A 17,022-nucleotide genomic window follows, 5' to 3' on the forward strand; every position below is an offset into this window, starting at 1 on the left:
ATCAAGGGTGTTTTGTTAGTAGTTAGAGAAACTACTTGTTTTTTGTGTGACCTAAAAGAGGAGTAAGCAGGTAGAGGAAATGCATTGACAAATTTAAGAATCTAATGTTTATTATTAAGGATGATATTTGTTACATAAGCTTCCACAATTATGTTATTGCTACATAACTTTGTTCTGCACGGAAAAGTTCTGGGTTAGGGCTTGCCTGATGCAGGCAAAGGAACCCAAACCAAAATATGCTGGATTGAGCAACTAACTGGAGCTCAGGTTCTTACAAAGAGTGAGGTTTGGATAAGTAACTGACTCCATCCTTTCCAGATAAGCACCACATTGTAGCCCACCTGTAGCGAGCAACCTGCTCCCCTAAGGCTGCCTGTCCAATTCACACATTTAGAAAAAAATTCTCATTTTCCAGACGGCTGCTGCTACAGGCAAGTCTGCTGCATGCAGGAGAAGGCTCCTGCGGGAAAGTTCACAACCTCTTCTGAAAAGTATTTGAGTCCTTTGATTGAGTAGCAGATAACTATGTATGTACTCTCCCCCTACACACCTTGTAAATAGACGAATAATAAGTAGATGAATAACTAAATAGATGAATAACTAAATAGATGAATAACTAAATAGATGAATAACAAAGGGCTTTCTTCAACAGCATTATGCTTTATTTTTCTCTACTTTTTTCCCTTAGCAAGGGTTCATTACGGTGGTACCAGAAATCTGAAATCCAGGGCGGTTCCTGCTACATGGATAGCAGGCAGGACCCGAACGTGAATGTGCCGCACAGCGACCCCGGGACGCCTGCCAGGAGCCCGCGGGCTGCGGAGCCCCTTTGGGCCGCCGCGGTGGTGATCCCGATCCCGATCCTGGTGCCGGTGCCGCGGTCCCGCTCCGCGCTGGCCGCCCGCCCGCCCGCGGAGGGGGAGGCGGCCGCGGGGCTCTGCCAGCCGCAGGTGTGCCCTGCCCTAGGCGCGGCTCTCCGGCAGGTACTAATCACCGCCCTGCCCCGGCTCCCTTCTGCACTTCCCGCCCCGCTCCCCCCGGAGCCGGCGGTGCCTGAGAGCGGCCGGGATGCTGGGGACCCAGCAGCAGCTGCAGCCCCCAGCGCTGCCCCCGCACCTCCAGCAGCAGCAGCATCACTACTACCGGCGCCAGCAGCACTACAGCACCCTCCCCGCCGGCGACGGCCCCTGTCCTGCCCGGAGCCTCCGCCCTGTCCGGAGCCACCCCCGCCGCCGCGGCCCCGCCGTGCCGGGAGCCTCCGCCTTGCCCGGAGCCGTCTCGGCCCTTGCCCTGCTTCGAGCCCCAGCACCATCAGGAGAGCAGCGTGGCGTACGACCGGGTGCGGACCTACGGCCCCGGCTGCCGGCGGGTCAGCACCTCCTGCTCCTCCGGGCGGCCTCGCCGCTGGAGTGCTCCATGGCGGCTACCAGCCAAACCATCGCCGGCTGCGACCTTCCGCACAGGTACGGCTCTGCTGCCCGCCTCGCCTCCCGGGGCCATGATCCCCCCTTCTTCGGGCGGGCCTGGGCCCCACACACATACCCCCCACCACCCACCGGGTGCAAAGGGCCGGGAGCTCCCGTGGGGAGGCTGCGGGCTCCGGGAGTCCTGCCCGGCGGTGAGGAGAGGGGTTGGAGGTAAGGAGCGAGGCCGGGTGTCCCATAACCGCTGTGCCCTGGGGTTTTCTTATGAAAAAGCCGTTTCACTCCGGATTGAGCGGAGAGATCCCCACCGCCTTTCAAAAACACGCGGTGCCCCTTCCCACAGCGGAACATCCGCACGTGGAAAAACGTGGCGGGGAGGGACACCCCGAGCCCCCGCTCCCCTCAGGGTCCGGCCCGGCCGCTCCCTCCGGGCTCCGCGACCACCCCCGGCGTCTTCAAGGCACCCCGGGATTTTCCTTTGGCAGTGGGGTGGGCTCCCACGCGGGTTTTATTTGGATATTCCCGCGGTGGAGGGGTTGGGAGGGCGGGGGCCTGGAGAGCCGGTGCGGGAGAGATGCGGGTGTGAGACGGCAGGGAGGAAATAACTTTTAAGTCGAGTAAGGAAAGCTTGGAACCTTCTGTAACACGTTAAAATCTAAAACTCTTGGAGCAAATTTCCCCCTCAGATTGCATCTTTTCACTTGAACGAAATCAAAATGTAACGGAATCACTCAGTCCCCTATTTATTTCTTCTTTGGCACCTCCAATTTCCGTTTTTATTTATTTATTTTTATTGTTTTAAAAAAATTGTTATTTTGTTTTTATTTTCCCAACTTCTCAACACTGCACTCACTGGCAGCATTTTCAGTCTTTTTGCCGAGGGGCCCCCATCCCACTGCTGGGATCTGCCCAACATCTCCTCTGCTCACTGTAAATTTCATAGTGGGTGCTTAATAGTTGTGTTTGAATCAATGATGCTAATAACGAATGCTTCTCAGGGGGCAGGGAGGTGGTAGAGTTCATGGAGCTTTGCTTCAAAGCTGCACAATGCAGCTCAGCAGGTTTGTGGCTCTGTGTGCATCCAGGGAACAGCTCAAAGGTATTGATGGAATTCAGCATCATTTCAATCTATGAGGCTTGGTTAAATCATAAAACTAGAAAGCAGTCAGCGTTGACTCTGAAAGCAGAAAAGGGGATCAGAATTCATTCTTAAACAGGTTTTGATCCCCTTTATATCTTCAGCTGACATTAATATCAGTAGAAGTGGAACTGTATGTTAATGCTCAGTTTGGCAATGTCTGTTTCAGGTAGAACTCCATAAAATTCTTGCCCATGGTATAAAAATATTTAACTAGGAAGAAAAGAGCAGGGATTAAGATCCGTCTGGAATCTGGCCTCCTTCCAAAGCTGTGTGTGCGGAGTTGGAAGGGCTGCCCTCCTGAATTCTGGAAAGGGAGCTGCTTCACTTGGATGTGAGGGACATATTCCCCCTGGATCAAACCTGTTAATCCCTTTTTTTTTTTTTTTTCTTCCAAGATGTGGGTCAGGAGTGATCTCTCATCTCCCAGATAAGTGATCTGCTCAGCTAGGCTGGATGGTAGTCAGAATTGTGTCCAATTAATTAAATATTCATGAGGAGTTCCTTCACTCAGATAAGCACATGGGTGATTTGGCTGCAGACTCCAATGTTGTCTCTGCTCTACGAAGTTGTTTAATTTTTCAGCACACTTTTACTCACTGAATCCATTAAGTTGTGCTGATGAAAAATAATTTTTTTGCTGAAGTGTTTTTGTTGGATTAGACTTTAAAGACAAAAGAGGGTGTAGCTCAAATCAATCTTTGTGTGGGTTGCAGTTTTAATGGTGGAGAGGGAAGTGCTTAATAAAGATTATTAGGCAGTTATTAAAGAAGAAAACTGACAAATAGATGGGAGTAGGCAAACTGCATACTGGATGCTGGATGAGAGTTGTCAGCAGGACGTGCTGGGAAGAGTGTAGGAATTTTCAAAGAGTTGCAGAGTGTAGAAGAGCTATTATTATTAATAATAATAATAATATTACTATTTTGGATCAGTTGCCCTTTGAGCAGATCACAGCTGGCTGCATTAACAGAACAACACAACACTTAACTCACACAGGTTTTAACACCAGACTTTTCAGTGCCAACCTAGAGGTGCAGTCTGAGCTTCTTGATAAGGCAAAGGGCTTAGAGAATTTTTTAATTTCTTTTAGTAGAACTTTGTAAGATTAATGATAGCAAATGTCTACATCATGTTGAGCTGCTCTCGTGGTAGTCACATGGTTGCTGTGTCCTCTTGTGTTTGTGTTTTTAATCAGAGGGAGGGAAAATTTGAAACTGGGGTGTGCATATAGTACACATGATTGTTGTTTGTGTGGTTCACTTTTCTTAGCTTTTTTGGTTTCTTTTATCCTTGATGTGGAAGCCAAATGGAACTCCCAGCCACGACAAGCTTCATCTGGAATAATTAACAGCAGATTTGTCTCTTCTCTGCTTGATCTAAATGAAGAATGTTGTTGACAATAAATTGTCTTTCAGTATGGCTGATGTGTATGCACCCTTTCACCATACTCATGAAAAACTAATAGTTGAAAAAGCACACACAGGGGGTCTGTGCAGAGGGGAGAGTCCTGAAAGCCTCTGTACTCCTTGGCTATCCATGGGAGACTTGTTTTTTCCATGGCTGGGCTGGGTTCTGTGCAGTGCCAAGGGCTCTCCTCCCCTGGGTGGAAGGGTGTGATATTTACCAGCTTGTAGGAGCTGTCTGCATTGGGTGAAACAGCCCTCAAACACTGACTGCCAGTTCTGGATTTCAGCTGCCAAAAGTAACTCATAAATTCTGGCTAGATGAGTGGATTGCTTGCAATTAACAAGACTGTGTTATGGGTAAGAGGTTTTGACATGGATGAAATTCTTTAATCACTGGTTTGGCTGATGCCAAGGGAAACTTGTTACAAGCACACTGATGGAGTTTTTATTCATAAAATTTGCTCATGATAACTGGATAAATCTATCAGATGTTTATTTTAAAATCTTAAAGACCAGGAAAAAAAATCATTACAAAAGTGATAGCATATACCCTTTGGAATAATTCTTACAAACACAGACCCAGGATGACTGCTCAGGTTGTCACAAATCCCAAACCCATCCCTGCCACTGAAATCCACAGCAGCACTGGGCACTCCTTGTCAGAATCCCACCCTCCTCTTCTCCCAGGTACAAACCATGCCCTCTCCAGAGCACTGCAGGAGACCAGAGCTGTTTCCCTGGGGAAGGATGGAGAAACAGGAATAGCCTGAGGTCACCCGTGGCTGTACCTCGGTGGCCTTGGGGACAGCATCCCCTGCAGAGCAAGGAGCTGTGTGTGGGCAGGGCAGGCTGGCAGGGAGCCAGGGAGCTTTCCCATTCCCTCCCAGCCTCTGCGGGTCCAGCCTGCTGGGCTGGTATGGGAGGGAGGGAGGGCAGGCAGGCAGGCAAATAAATCCCTGGTTGCAAAGCAGTGAGGGAAATGGATCTGCATCAAAGTTCTTTGGAAATGAAAGAGTTTGAGTAGCTTACGAATAAGCATAATTTTTTCTCTCCAAACAAAACATTCTTAACTTCTCTATTCTGCATGTCATTAGCCCATCCTTTTGCATACTGAGGTACATTTCAACTTAAAATGCTCTGAGTCTGCTCTGAGTGTGTTCCTCTGAGAGCACGTGGGTAACTGGGTGAAAGAATTGTCCAGGTTATCCCCTCTGAACAGACAGCATGAACTGTGCATCCCCCAGCCCTGTGGCAGCAAGGTCCAGTCCAGGCAGGTTTGTTCAGCTTTTCAGCAAACTGAAAATCTGTCTTTTAATTTCCTGCACAGTGCTGATGTTGCTTTTCTGTGCCATACACTGCAGTCAGCACTGAACAAGAACAATTTCTGCTCTGCCACTGGTGTTGTAGCATCCCTGTGCTCCAGGCTCAGGGTGTGAGGCTCAGCAGGGAGTGCTGGGATCCAGGGTCTGCCTGCTCTGAAACCAGTGGGAGGGAAATACCAAGGAACTTTGATTCTTAAAGTGTTTTACTTTTTAGTTCCAATTCCATAGGTGTCAGAGTGATGTGAAGCTGGGGTTTTGTAGAACTCCCTATTGTCTCTTTTGGTGCTGTGTCCTGGTGCTGAGTGCTGTGGGTGTCAGTGGGTTCCCTTCCCTGAGGGACCTGCCCTAAGGACAGGAGTGAGGGGGCAGGGGAGCCGAGCCATCAAGCTTTCTGATTTTCTGCAGCACCTTACAATTTTGAAACCTGAAAAAACAGTTTCTTTTCTCCTTTGATTTTTCTCTTTCCTCGTGCTGTTATGATTCACTCTTGGGAGATTTAGAAAATGGGCTTCAGGCTCCCTAAACTTATGCAACAGTTCACAACTGGGAACCTGGCCTGCTTCAGAGCTGCTCCTGCCCCAGTTTAGGATGGCTCTGAGACTGAACTCCAGCAACATAAACTAAAATTTTTAGTCTATTAAACAAATAGATTGAAATAAACTTCCCCAGCACTGTCCATGGGCTGGGGGAAAAATGAATTTGTTATGAAAATGAAGATTTGTATTGTAAAGAAGAGGTTGCAGCCTGTAAACTAAACAGACTGCCCCAGTGCTTAGATGGGATTTCAGTGGGAATTTTGATTACTTGGATAAGCGAATCTGGATGTGGAGACTTCAGGATGTGTTACAAGTGGTGGTGGTCCAGCAGATAGAGGAGAGAGCCCACCACTGCTTGCAGACAGTGCTGGGGAAAAAAGTGAAAGAAAATCTGTTTGAGACTGAACAAAGCTGCTGGCATCTCAGGATTTCAAAAGGCATTTGGCATTTTTCATTCCAGTGTTCCATGTGTGTGTCTTGTTTGTAAAATGTCAGTTACAGAGTTTTTGTGACCAGGTTTTGAGCCAGCTGCCACTGCTGGATGCATGGGGTTCTCTGCCCATTTCACTTAGTCTTTAAGCATTCGTTTTTCATCCCATGGTGGAAGAAAAAGTGTTTTAGATGTACAGCACCAAGCCAACCCTAATAAGTAACTTGAAGGACCCTAAATAGGGGACAGTGGAACATGGAGATGGGATCCTTAAAGACCCAGGCAGTTTGGCTTGGTTCCCCTGTTATGGTGGCACTTCTGGGCAGATTCCTAATTAGAGCTGCAGAGGGGGATTGAGGAAAACCCAACTCCTGAAGCTGAGTTCTGAGTGCATCCTGCCCAGGAAAAGGCCCTGGCTGTAAAACACTTCTTGAGGGGTTTTTGCCCAGTGAATTTCAGTATTTACAGCTGGTGGCTGTATTCAGATTAATTTTGGGAATCCAAGTAAATCTGAGCTCTAAGCATTAAAGGTTTTACAGATTCAAGTGCAGCAGTCACTGTAATGTTGTTTTCTTCCTTGCAGGGGCACTTTTTCGAAGGATTATTATTGAGAATCCTGATCAGGTAGGAAAACGGCTCAGTTGCTGGAGTTCTGCTTGTGAAACTCCCCCTCCTTTCATCATCCCCACTTGGTAAAGTGCTCGGCTGCCTCCATCAGGGGATGCTGAATATTTTAGAATCACATCTCTGATGGTGACAGATCAATTTATTAGGGATTGAAAAGAGGAGAGCCTGGCCAGCCAGGCTTCCCACCTCTCAGCATATAACTCTCTCTCATAGGATCCCAGCAGAAATTTAATTTCTGTTTCTGCTGTGCTTCTGTTTAGCTGGAAGAAAGAGTCACCCAGTGCACATATCTTGAAAGAACTATGTCAAAGTATATGTGCCTTCAAATTACATTATTTAGTCAAAATTACACTAACTCTGAATTTTCTGTATGACAACATTTGTTGAATGTTTTATTAAAATGTTTTACAGGAACCATTATCCCCATTTCTTAGAGGGGGGAATTTCTTTCCTGGAAATAATGTCATCTACGAAAGACAATAAGAAAATATGAGCTATTAAATCCCTGTCAGGTAAGTTTGGTTTGCTTATTAATCTAATGCCAAAGAAATTGAGATGTTAGTGGAAAAGTAATGTTCCTGGGGTTGTTGGGGTTTTTTGTTCTGGAACTGTATATAATAATACCAATAACCAATACACATCTTCACACAAAATGAAAAGACAAATTTTAGCTTTTTTTTTTTTTCCCCCAGTCATTCCTGCAAATATATTTGATAAAGCTGTCTTAAAACTCATCTTAGTATTTTGTCAATAGCAAAAATATTACTTTTTTATTGCTCTGAAGTACCATTATTTTCAACAGGAAAGATTCTGGAAATTAATCTTATCTGTTTTGCATTTGTGGTTTTTTTAAACTTGGTTTTCATTCTGCCTCTGGACTTTAGATGGATAAATCAGGTGTGATACCCTTACCCTAAGGTGAAAAGCAAAAAAATCTGAGCTAATGAATCACAGCTTCTTTCTTCCCATAAAATTATAAAGTGTGGAATCTAATCCTGGAATCAAAATCACCCAAAGCCCGGGGGATGTGCATTTGTGTGTTTCTGAGCAGAATGCAAAATACATATTTTTGAAGCAAACATGTAAGAGCCATGATCTGGAGAAACACTGGAGTTTGCTGAAATCTGTGACGTTGAGTTATGGAACATAAACTACTTCGTTGTTTTGGTGGCTTTTGTAAATGTGTTTTTGGGGGGTTTTATATATATATAATCAAGACAGGAGCCCCTTATATATTGTACACTGAATTTGGGCTTGCTGAAAGCATTTAGAGAGAAAAACACCTGGAGCCATTTCCTGTGCTAACATTTTTTCCTGGACTGAAATGATGAGAACTGAGCTCAACTGGGACTTTTTTTATCTCTCAAATACTTCATGAACCAAATGTTTAAATTAAATTAAAATTAAATAACAGAGGAGGTCCCTGTTGCCAGAGTACGTTGTGTGAGACAAACTCGTGTTCAATTAGGGAGAAAAGGAATTTTATTAGGATTATTTAAATATCTGAAACTGCCATCAGCCTTTCCATGCAAGCCCACATTTCATCTCTGTATTCCTGTTCAGCTCCCATCTCACCCTGTCCAGCAGCTTAAAAAAACAAGTTCATTCCTGTTTCTAGGAGAAGCAGTACCAGTTCTCCCAGCAAGCTGAACCAGTGCCAAGCTGCCCAGCCCTGCCTGCAGCCTGAGCAGACCCAGGTGACCCAGCAGTGCCAGCAGACCCAGACCAGCAGCCCCTGTGAGGTCCTGCCTGCTCTGGGAGTGAGGAGTGCAGGGCCAGCACCCTAAGGAGGGTGACAGTCCCCACCTGCCAGCAGGTAACCAGCACCTCCTGAGCTTTGCTGTTCACAGGGGGCTTGGGCTTTGTCTGCAGAGTGCAGAACTTACAGACAAGTCACTGATCCTCAGCAGTTTTGTTCAGACTAACAGGACGGTGATGAAGCACTGGTGGTGGGTAAGGAACAGCATCTGTGTGGCTGTTGCAGGACACTTCTTTGTTGGCTGTGACTGCAGGCATTGTCTTGTGCTGCCAGGCCTTGGCACATGCTGGGAAACAGAAATATTTGGTTTGGGTGTTTCATCCTATTTCCTACTGGTGTAAACCTGCACTTGACTGCACTGACCTGATTCTGTTGGCCTTTAAATGTGTTAATTGGCTGGCTTGGCTTTTTACCCCTTATGTGGGACTGTTACCCATTTGTTGAGTCAGGTTTCATCTGTCAGTCTTTGTACAACAAAGATGGAATAATCCAAGGTTTATGCCTCTAGTTTTGGAGAAAAGAGACATCAGTTTATGAACTGGCCACACATCAATTCAGGATCCACACTGATCAGTGCAGGTTTCAAATATTTTTCAATTTATGTAGAAGTATTTGACACAGCTCCTCTGGAAGCACAAGACTGCATTTCCTCTGCATTTCATTTGGCTCAGGCTGCAAGTCTGGAGTTTCCTGAGGGCTGCAGGAGGCTCTGCCTGTGTGCTGAAATTCCAGTTGTGGGAGGGTGTGGAGCTGTCCTGCCTGAGCCTCCAGTCAGTGCAGAGGGGAGAGGACAGACTCGGCGACCTCATTGCCAGACCCATGAACCTTGGGCTGCTCTTTAAATCCTTCTATTGCTCACCTACACATTTCAGCTTGAGTTAAGTGTTCAAAGTTCTTGTCAGGCTGAAGGAAAGGGGGTGGCTTCTGTCAGTGCCCTTCTGTGAACACTTCTGAAACCCATCCTGGGAAGGAATCCGAGAGCTCCCAACTCAGCCACTCCAACACAGCTGCAGGTAGAAGCACTCAGACCCTTTTTGCAGTGGGGAATCTTGCACCCTCCTGGTTTATCTGCTGCTGCCAACAGCACCTGACCCACTACAGCTATGGGAATGTATTAATGAAAGATTTCCTCATTCTCAACACTTCACCCATCAGAGGGATGACAGTGGGACTGCTGTGGGAGGTGTGAAGTTGTACAGGGAATCACTGATTTCTGTATAATTTACTGGAAAACCAGTATAAAAGTGCCAAGGGCAAGAACAGGGTAAATATACTGCAAATCAGAGCAAACAAAACCAAATCCATCACACTTGAGCATTTTCAGCTTTTTTCCTGAAGAAGGGACCTTGATTCTGCTCTTCTTGTGTCCCTCCTGCCAGGTGAACTGCTCCCAGGAGAGCAGCTCCCAGCTGGACTGCCGCTACTTCGGGGAGCTCCTCGCCGAGCTGAGCCGCAAGACCAAGGATTTGTACAGCTGCTTGCTGCAGCACGTGGAGAAGATAGGAGGAAGGTATTGCCCTGAATATCTGCTGGAGCACTCTGGTGCTCCAGGAATCCTGAACCCTGGTGTGACACAGGATTGTTCACAAGTTGTTTTGTGTTTTCCCCTGGCGGGTAGAACTGAGTGTGTATTTTACATGTTATTTTTCTGGGTAACATAAAAGTGCTGTAAGCTGAGTAAATTTATTAATGCCACACTTTTTCAATTTGTTTTAAAATTAATAAGGATTATGTATCCTGTGCTTGTTTACACATGGAGCAAAAGAGTACTGACAGCACACTGGCAAATAGTACTGATACAATTCTATTACTAACTCCTGAAAAAAACCCACCCAGATACCCAAATTGCCATTTCCTTCTTTCTGTCCTGTCCTTATGTCCTGGTCATCATAAGGCATAAAGCTTGGAATCTCCATGCAAATGAATGCCAAGCACATATTCTGCTGAGCACTACAGATTCATTGTTCCCACCTCTCCCTCCCAAGCACCACTCTCCCCCTTCATTCCCAGTCTTTGGGTGCTTTCCCAGTTGGTCTGTAGCCAGGGGAAAGTGGAATTGAGGCATCATAAAACCCCTGACACTTAACACTTCAGGTGTTTTACTATATTGCAGCATTGTTCTGGGTAAACATGTCCCAACCAATTCAGTCTGCAGTTGGGTTTTAACTGAACAGAAGGGAGGTCACTGCCCAAAGAGGCAGAGCCAGTGGCCTGTGCTCACTGGATGCTGTTGGTGTCCCCAGTCCCCCAGATATTTCTACAGAGTCATATTTAGGAACTCCATTGCTGAGCACCTTCAGAGAAGGTAGAAGCTCTTAAGATTAAGGAAGTTTTTTTTTGCTCTGTAGATTGCTCTCTTTATAGTTGTGAATGTGGGCCATGAATTCTTAAAAAGTTCTCAACATGCTTTCTGTTAATTGGTGCCTTGGATTTTGTTGTTTTACAGGAACCATGACATTGAATTTTCCCTGTCAGGTAAGTCAGCAGGCATGCTCCTGAGCAAGCTGTCCCTGGGGTGTGGTGTTAACAGCCATGGTATGGAGCTCCAAGTAAATTAAGCCAACCCAGTACAAATGAAGGGTCTGATCTCTGATTCTCAATCTCAATGCTTCCTGCTTGTTAACATTCAGAACCTGAAACTATTGCTAAGTGTGCATTGCAAACCTGGCAGTACTGGGAGGCTAATGTGCATTATTCCAGTATGAGAGTCTGATTTTGAAAGTCTTTCCTGTTGTGCCAGTAATGGCTTCATTATAAAACAAACTTGCACAGTGACATCTGTTTTCATTGGACATTTTTTGCATAGGATCTTTCACTCTTGCTGGTCAGCAACACGTGGAAGGACACTGCCCCTCAGAGAGGAGCAGAGCAGAGCTCCTGCTGCTACAGAAAGCTCACTTGTGGCTCAGGCCACAACAGAATCATCAGCACCTCTCTTTATTTTTAAAGGCATCTTGAAATGTCAGGAACCATTGTCTGGGATTGCATTACATGAAGTGATGCCACAAACCACTGGCAGGATCTCCTGGGACAGGCTGCTCATCTTTTGTTTACCCAGTGTCTTCTTCTTGGTTTAGCAACACAAGATTTGCTCACCTCATAACTGCTGGGAGTTGTTTCAGTGTGAGCTGTTGTGTTCTTGAAAGAGGATTGTTTTGAATACTGCTTTTAAAAATGTTAAACTCAATTATTTGAATATATACTTCATGCATCACTTCATCTTAGTTTTTAATGAGACTTTGGAAATTTTATGGATGCACTTTGATCTATTTTCATTCTTATTTGCCTTCTTCTAAATGTGTTTTTCATAGTAGAGATGTTTAACTAATGAAGAAATCCCATTATGATCCATCAGGACAAATTCTTTATCAAGATGTCTCCCCTTTTCTCCCTCTTTGCTTAGACTGAAGAGATTGAAGATTTAATCCCTAAAGGCTGTCTGAGGCAACAAGCAGCAGATTCGTTATCTCCTCCAGGTAACTGCATGGAGTAGACTTTGGCTCCCACACAGCAGGGGCTTTGTAGACAGCAAACTTCACTCTATTCTGCTCATTCCCTTTTCATGGTGTGAAGGGTATGGGGTGCAGGTGGCTCCAGGGGACACATTGTGGTCCCACAGATCATTTGTGTGTTTTGAACTGAGCTTTCCTAGGGCTTTCTTGCAGTTTCAGTGGAAGCCACCTTGCCTGGCACACCAGAACACAGATCTTTTCATTTGTTATTTGTTTGTGTTGCAGAGGAACACTTTATAAGCTCAAGGCAGTGCTGGTGCCTTACTGCATGTTGGGTTGGGTTCTCTGTTGCCAGCTTTGTTTAACTTCAGTCTCACATTTTTGGTTAAAAACTCACCCACAGCAGTAGGTTTCTGAGGCATGAGTATGACACTGGGTAAGAGACCATCACCAGGTCTGGTTTGATTCCACTTAAAAAGCTTTTGTGTTCTTATGATGTTGTTCTTCAGCTGCCTCAGCATCCCAACCTCCCTGTCCCTCCCAGCACCTCGGGTCTGCCCAGGAGCAGTGGGACACAAATGAAGGGTTCTGATAATGGGGATTCAGGTTGTTACTTATTAAAAAAAATTTACAGCTAAAATGTCTTTTGAGGGACCAGATATTGTCATGGTAGGTACAAAGGCTGCACTAAAGACCACAGCGCCCCCCCAGACCTCAGCCAAGGTTATGTGTGGTTATTCTTTTATTCTACTCTTACAGTATATTTCACAATAAAACCAACAAAACCATTAGCAGAACTGCAATTCTACTTTAATTAAAAAAACCCAAAGTTGCTGAGTTACACCAGGAATGTTATTTTTTAAGCCTCAATCACAAAATAGCATCAGTGGGGCTAAAAAGTAGGACAAGGGCTCCACCAGATTGATAGGGATCTTCTGGGTGTCCTCAATTCAAGTGATCAACAGATGAAGTTAAGGGAAAGTATCAGAGGAAGAGAAGCAGAGAAGCAGACAGGGGAGTTCCAGGGGGCCCAGAGTGTAAAAAAAATACATCTTTTGTGTAAAATACTCAGTCCTTCCAGATGATCCAAAGATTCGAAGAATTATTTTTTTGTGATTGCTTTCAAAGATTAGAAATGCATCAGGAAATGCAACAATTTGTGTTTTAATGTGAATCAGCTGTGAACATGGATGGAAAGAAGAAGAGAACAGTGTCAGCCTCTTGTGCATCCCTGCTTGTTTTGTTTTTTTTTTTCATCCAGCTGACTCCTTTCATCTGTGGGAACTTTGTCCTTTTAAAGGGAGGAGTTGGTTGTATGACTTTTTTTTTTTTTTATTTAATTTTTAATTTTTAAAATTAATTTCTCTTGCCCTTGAGCTGAACACGTGCTTTGCCAGATCTCAGAGATGCTGATTCATTCCTCTCTGTCTGCTCAGGTAGGGTAGGGATTTCTTTACATCAAGTGTAAGTCCCAAAGCTCTGAAGATGCAAAAGAGAATTGTGAAATATTAACACATTTATTTCCCCCTTTATTGGTGTACAAATGCAGTTCTTTGCTCTTATTCTTTCCAATTCAAAAATGTTTTCCTGTGTTACAAGACATTTTCATGCACTTTGTTCTGCCAGTGGCATTATTTTTTAAATTATTGTTGCAGGACCTGTGGGTGCTTTCAAGAACGAGGTGCAGCAGTTGATGCAGAAGTTATTTTCCATTGTGTAGCATTTTTATGTCCTAGCCCTTATCCAGCACATTGTAAACACACCAATTCAGCACAAGGATTCATTGTCCATTGTTTTTCCCCTTTCTAGATGAGAGTGACATCAGATAAATCTTTGAGACTCGTGCTTTCCACTTTCAAAAACTTACGGGAAGAGCTGTGCCACCTGCAGGATGACCTTGGGGTAAGCACCCTGCCCACAGCTTGGGCCTCACCACAGCCCTGAGACCATGGAATTTCTGTTTAATTTAATCTGCAAGTGTAGCAGTCATCCTTAACAAGGAGTCTGTGCAGTGAAGTGTTCCTAGTCTGGAAGATTTGTGTTGGTTTCTGTTTAATCAGTACAAACAATTCATTCTGGGATAGCAAGAGCAGTGTCCTGGATCCCAGTGCTTCCCACACAGCACAAGGCCACAGGTACTGCAGTGATGGGCAGCTGTGTGGTTACAAAAAACTTGTAGCTTAAAAACATGGAATTATTTCCTGAGTTCTAAATTAACACTTTGTAATGACTGAGTATGCTGCACCCTCAATATGGGAAAAGTTTCCTGAGGGCCTGAGGGTATATTGATTGTTATCCCTTTTGTCTTGCAGAAGTTGGAGACTGACAATGTTCTGCTGAAGAAGGATTTGGCTTTTAAAGATTCTCAAGTTAAAGAATATGAAACTATGTTGGCTTCCCTGAGGGAGAACAACCGCCAGCAGCAGGTGAGGCCACAGAGGTGGTTTCTGTGTCACTCCAAAGAGTCACCTCTGACTTTGGAGTCATTCCTGGTGGGTGTGTGATGATCCTGCTGCCTCCTTCAGGAGCACTCTGCATCCATTCCCCTTCTGTGCCTTTCAGCAAGGGCTGAGGGAGAGCACTGCAAAATGTCGTTCCCTGGAAGAGCAGCTCCTGTGTCTGAGGCTGAGTGAGGGGGAAAAGGACTGTCAGCTGAAGGAGCTGGAGTACTGCAAACGGGCCTTGGAGCAGGAGATCCAGAACCTCAGGCTGCAGGTGACAGGCTGGCTGCTTCTGGAGGCAGGAGCTGTTATTCACGGGTGCATTAAGGTATAGAGGTTAATGGTGAAAACTCTCTTTTTATAGTAAAAAGAAAAAAATATTTAATTTTCTGTAGAGCTGCTCAAACCCCACACTGCAGACCACCACGGATGAGCTCTCCAGCAGATATGTGGAGATGATCAACAACCTGAGGGAGGACAAGGACCGAGAGATTCGCTGCCTCAGGGTGAGCTCCTCAGCTTGGGGGGAGTCTGGGGGTCTGGGTTCCTCCCCCTGCCTGACTGCAGGGCCACAGCTTCTTCCTTAATGAAGGAACAGGAAAGATCAACCTTACAAACTTTTAAGGTATCTTTTGGCTCTGCAGTTTCTTTATCCAAAGACACAGATGTAGTCCTCTTCGGTACAATATAAAACAGTGATTTTAAAAAGAAAAAAACCCAATCCCCCAGTTCCTTAAGATAAAGAAACTGGGGGTTAATCAGATTAGCAGCCTTTGCTAATGGGGTATTTTCTGTGTCCTGATAAAGTAAGAAATTAGCCAAAAGACATCCAAAAGAAAAAAAAAAATCCCAGTCAAAACTGTTTGTAGGAAATGTCTTGTAGTTGTATTTTACCAGCCTGGAAGCCAATGCCACTGGTTCAGTGTTGTGTTGCTTTGCTGAGTTATACAACTATAAAACTATTATCTTGATCCTGGGTAGAATTCACTCCAATTGGCACTTTCTGAATTTACTGTGCAGCTCTCATTCTTGTTTGAAACTCAGTGTTTTTGTCTGTACTTTATTTTAATGAAAACAAACCCAAAACATCTGGAGCCCTGGCTCCATCCTGCAGGGTACCCCAAGCCCCTGACTGTCCCCAACACCTCTGTTACAGTCTCAGCTGAGCCAATTCCAGCAGGATATATCCAGGAGAGAAGGAAGTAACAGTGACTTGCAAATCAGGCTGCATGAACTGACATCCATGTTGGAGGAGAAGGATGCCTGTATTAAACAACAGCAAGAGGTACAGTAATACAACTTAATTCTCTTAATCTCTTCTTTAAGATCCCACTTATTGTGTAGGTGGAAACTTAGCAGGAAGTCCCTTGTGCTCTCCTGGTGCAGCAATCGGGGTTAAATTTTTTTTTTAACCTAAATGCTATTCATCTGTTTTTTGAAAGGTCAGATTTTTTTGGACTGCTCTTTGAGAGGAATTTTTGGAAATACCTTGTTGTGACTTTAGTGACCTAATACTTCAGAAAACAACATTTAATTTGCATGTTTGTTTATTTTTTTCTTTTCTCAGGAGCTCTTCAGATTGAAGCATGAGAAAGCCAGCAGCCAGTCCCCTGGTGTCACAGCTATCATCACTAAAAAGTAATGTAGTTATTTTCTTCAAATCCATCCTTTTGCTTTTCTGGTGTGTAGCCTCTATTAACCACCTCATGAAAGGTAATTCACACAGCCTGTGCCTTTCTGACTCTCTTCAGGTACAGGAACCAGTACCCTATTCTGGGGCTTCTGTCTGATGACTACAAAGTTACATCACCTGTCAATAAATCCCAAACGGTTGTGATCGAGAGGACTGGAGAGATATGGAAACATGTAAGTGTACCCAGAGACTGAGCAGGCAGCCTCTGGAATGTGAAGTGCCCAATTTCTGCTTCAAAGGAAGGATTAACCAGAACAGATCTGAGAGAAAAGCCATTGTGTTAAATTAATCTGGCTGCAAAAAAACAAAGTGACTGATTAAAGTGAAGGAACTGTACTGTCTGTTGCAAGGACTAATTGTGGGGCAGGAATTGTTGGGTGGAGCATAATAGAACCTTTCATTGTTTTCTCTGACACATAATTAATTACCTTTAACAAAACAAGTGGTGGTGATGGAACAGCAGCCTCTGCCCTCATGCACACAGCACCTTTGGGCACTGCTGCCTGCCCTGGGGAGGGTGAGGAACCTGCTCCCTGTTGTACTCTCAGGGGTGTTTGGGGTGGGCAGGATTCCTCTGAGTCACCTGCAGTGATGCCTCCAAACTGTTATTAAACCACACTGAGCACTGCGTCCCTGAAACTGGCAGGGAGACAGAGCAGTGAGTAACCTGGGACACACAGACCAGAGGGGAATTTCAGGGCTGATTTGAAGTCAAAAAGGAAGAATGCAGGAGTGGTTCCTCTCACACAAACACAGGAGAGAGGCCCCAGAAAGATCCCCATGGCTCTACT

At 45.2% G+C, this 17,022-nt stretch overlaps 1 protein-coding gene across 1 annotated transcript; it reads left to right on the forward strand.

Moving 5' to 3' along the window:
• Positions 1-1,025: 1,025 nt before the first annotated feature.
• On the forward strand, positions 1,026-16,473 carry POF1B (POF1B actin binding protein). The gene is given in 21 exon segments (XM_030449399.1): positions 1,026-1,174; positions 1,177-1,233; positions 1,236-1,385; positions 1,388-1,459; positions 6,840-6,883; positions 7,298-7,355; positions 7,358-7,398; positions 8,505-8,536; positions 8,538-8,635; positions 8,638-8,702; positions 10,040-10,155; positions 11,092-11,194; positions 12,049-12,086; positions 12,088-12,121; positions 13,907-13,999; positions 14,410-14,523; positions 14,660-14,812; positions 14,934-15,044; positions 15,695-15,823; positions 16,106-16,176; positions 16,290-16,473. Coding segments are annotated over 21 exon segments (1,821 nt in total). The 5' UTR covers positions 1,026-1,068; the 3' UTR covers positions 16,426-16,473.
• Positions 16,474-17,022: the final 549 nt, after the last annotated feature.

The sequence above is a fragment of the Calypte anna genome, chromosome 4, assembly GCF_003957555.1.
Source record: "Calypte anna isolate BGI_N300 chromosome 4, bCalAnn1_v1.p, whole genome shotgun sequence".
NCBI lineage: Eukaryota > Metazoa > Chordata > Aves > Apodiformes > Trochilidae > Calypte > Calypte anna.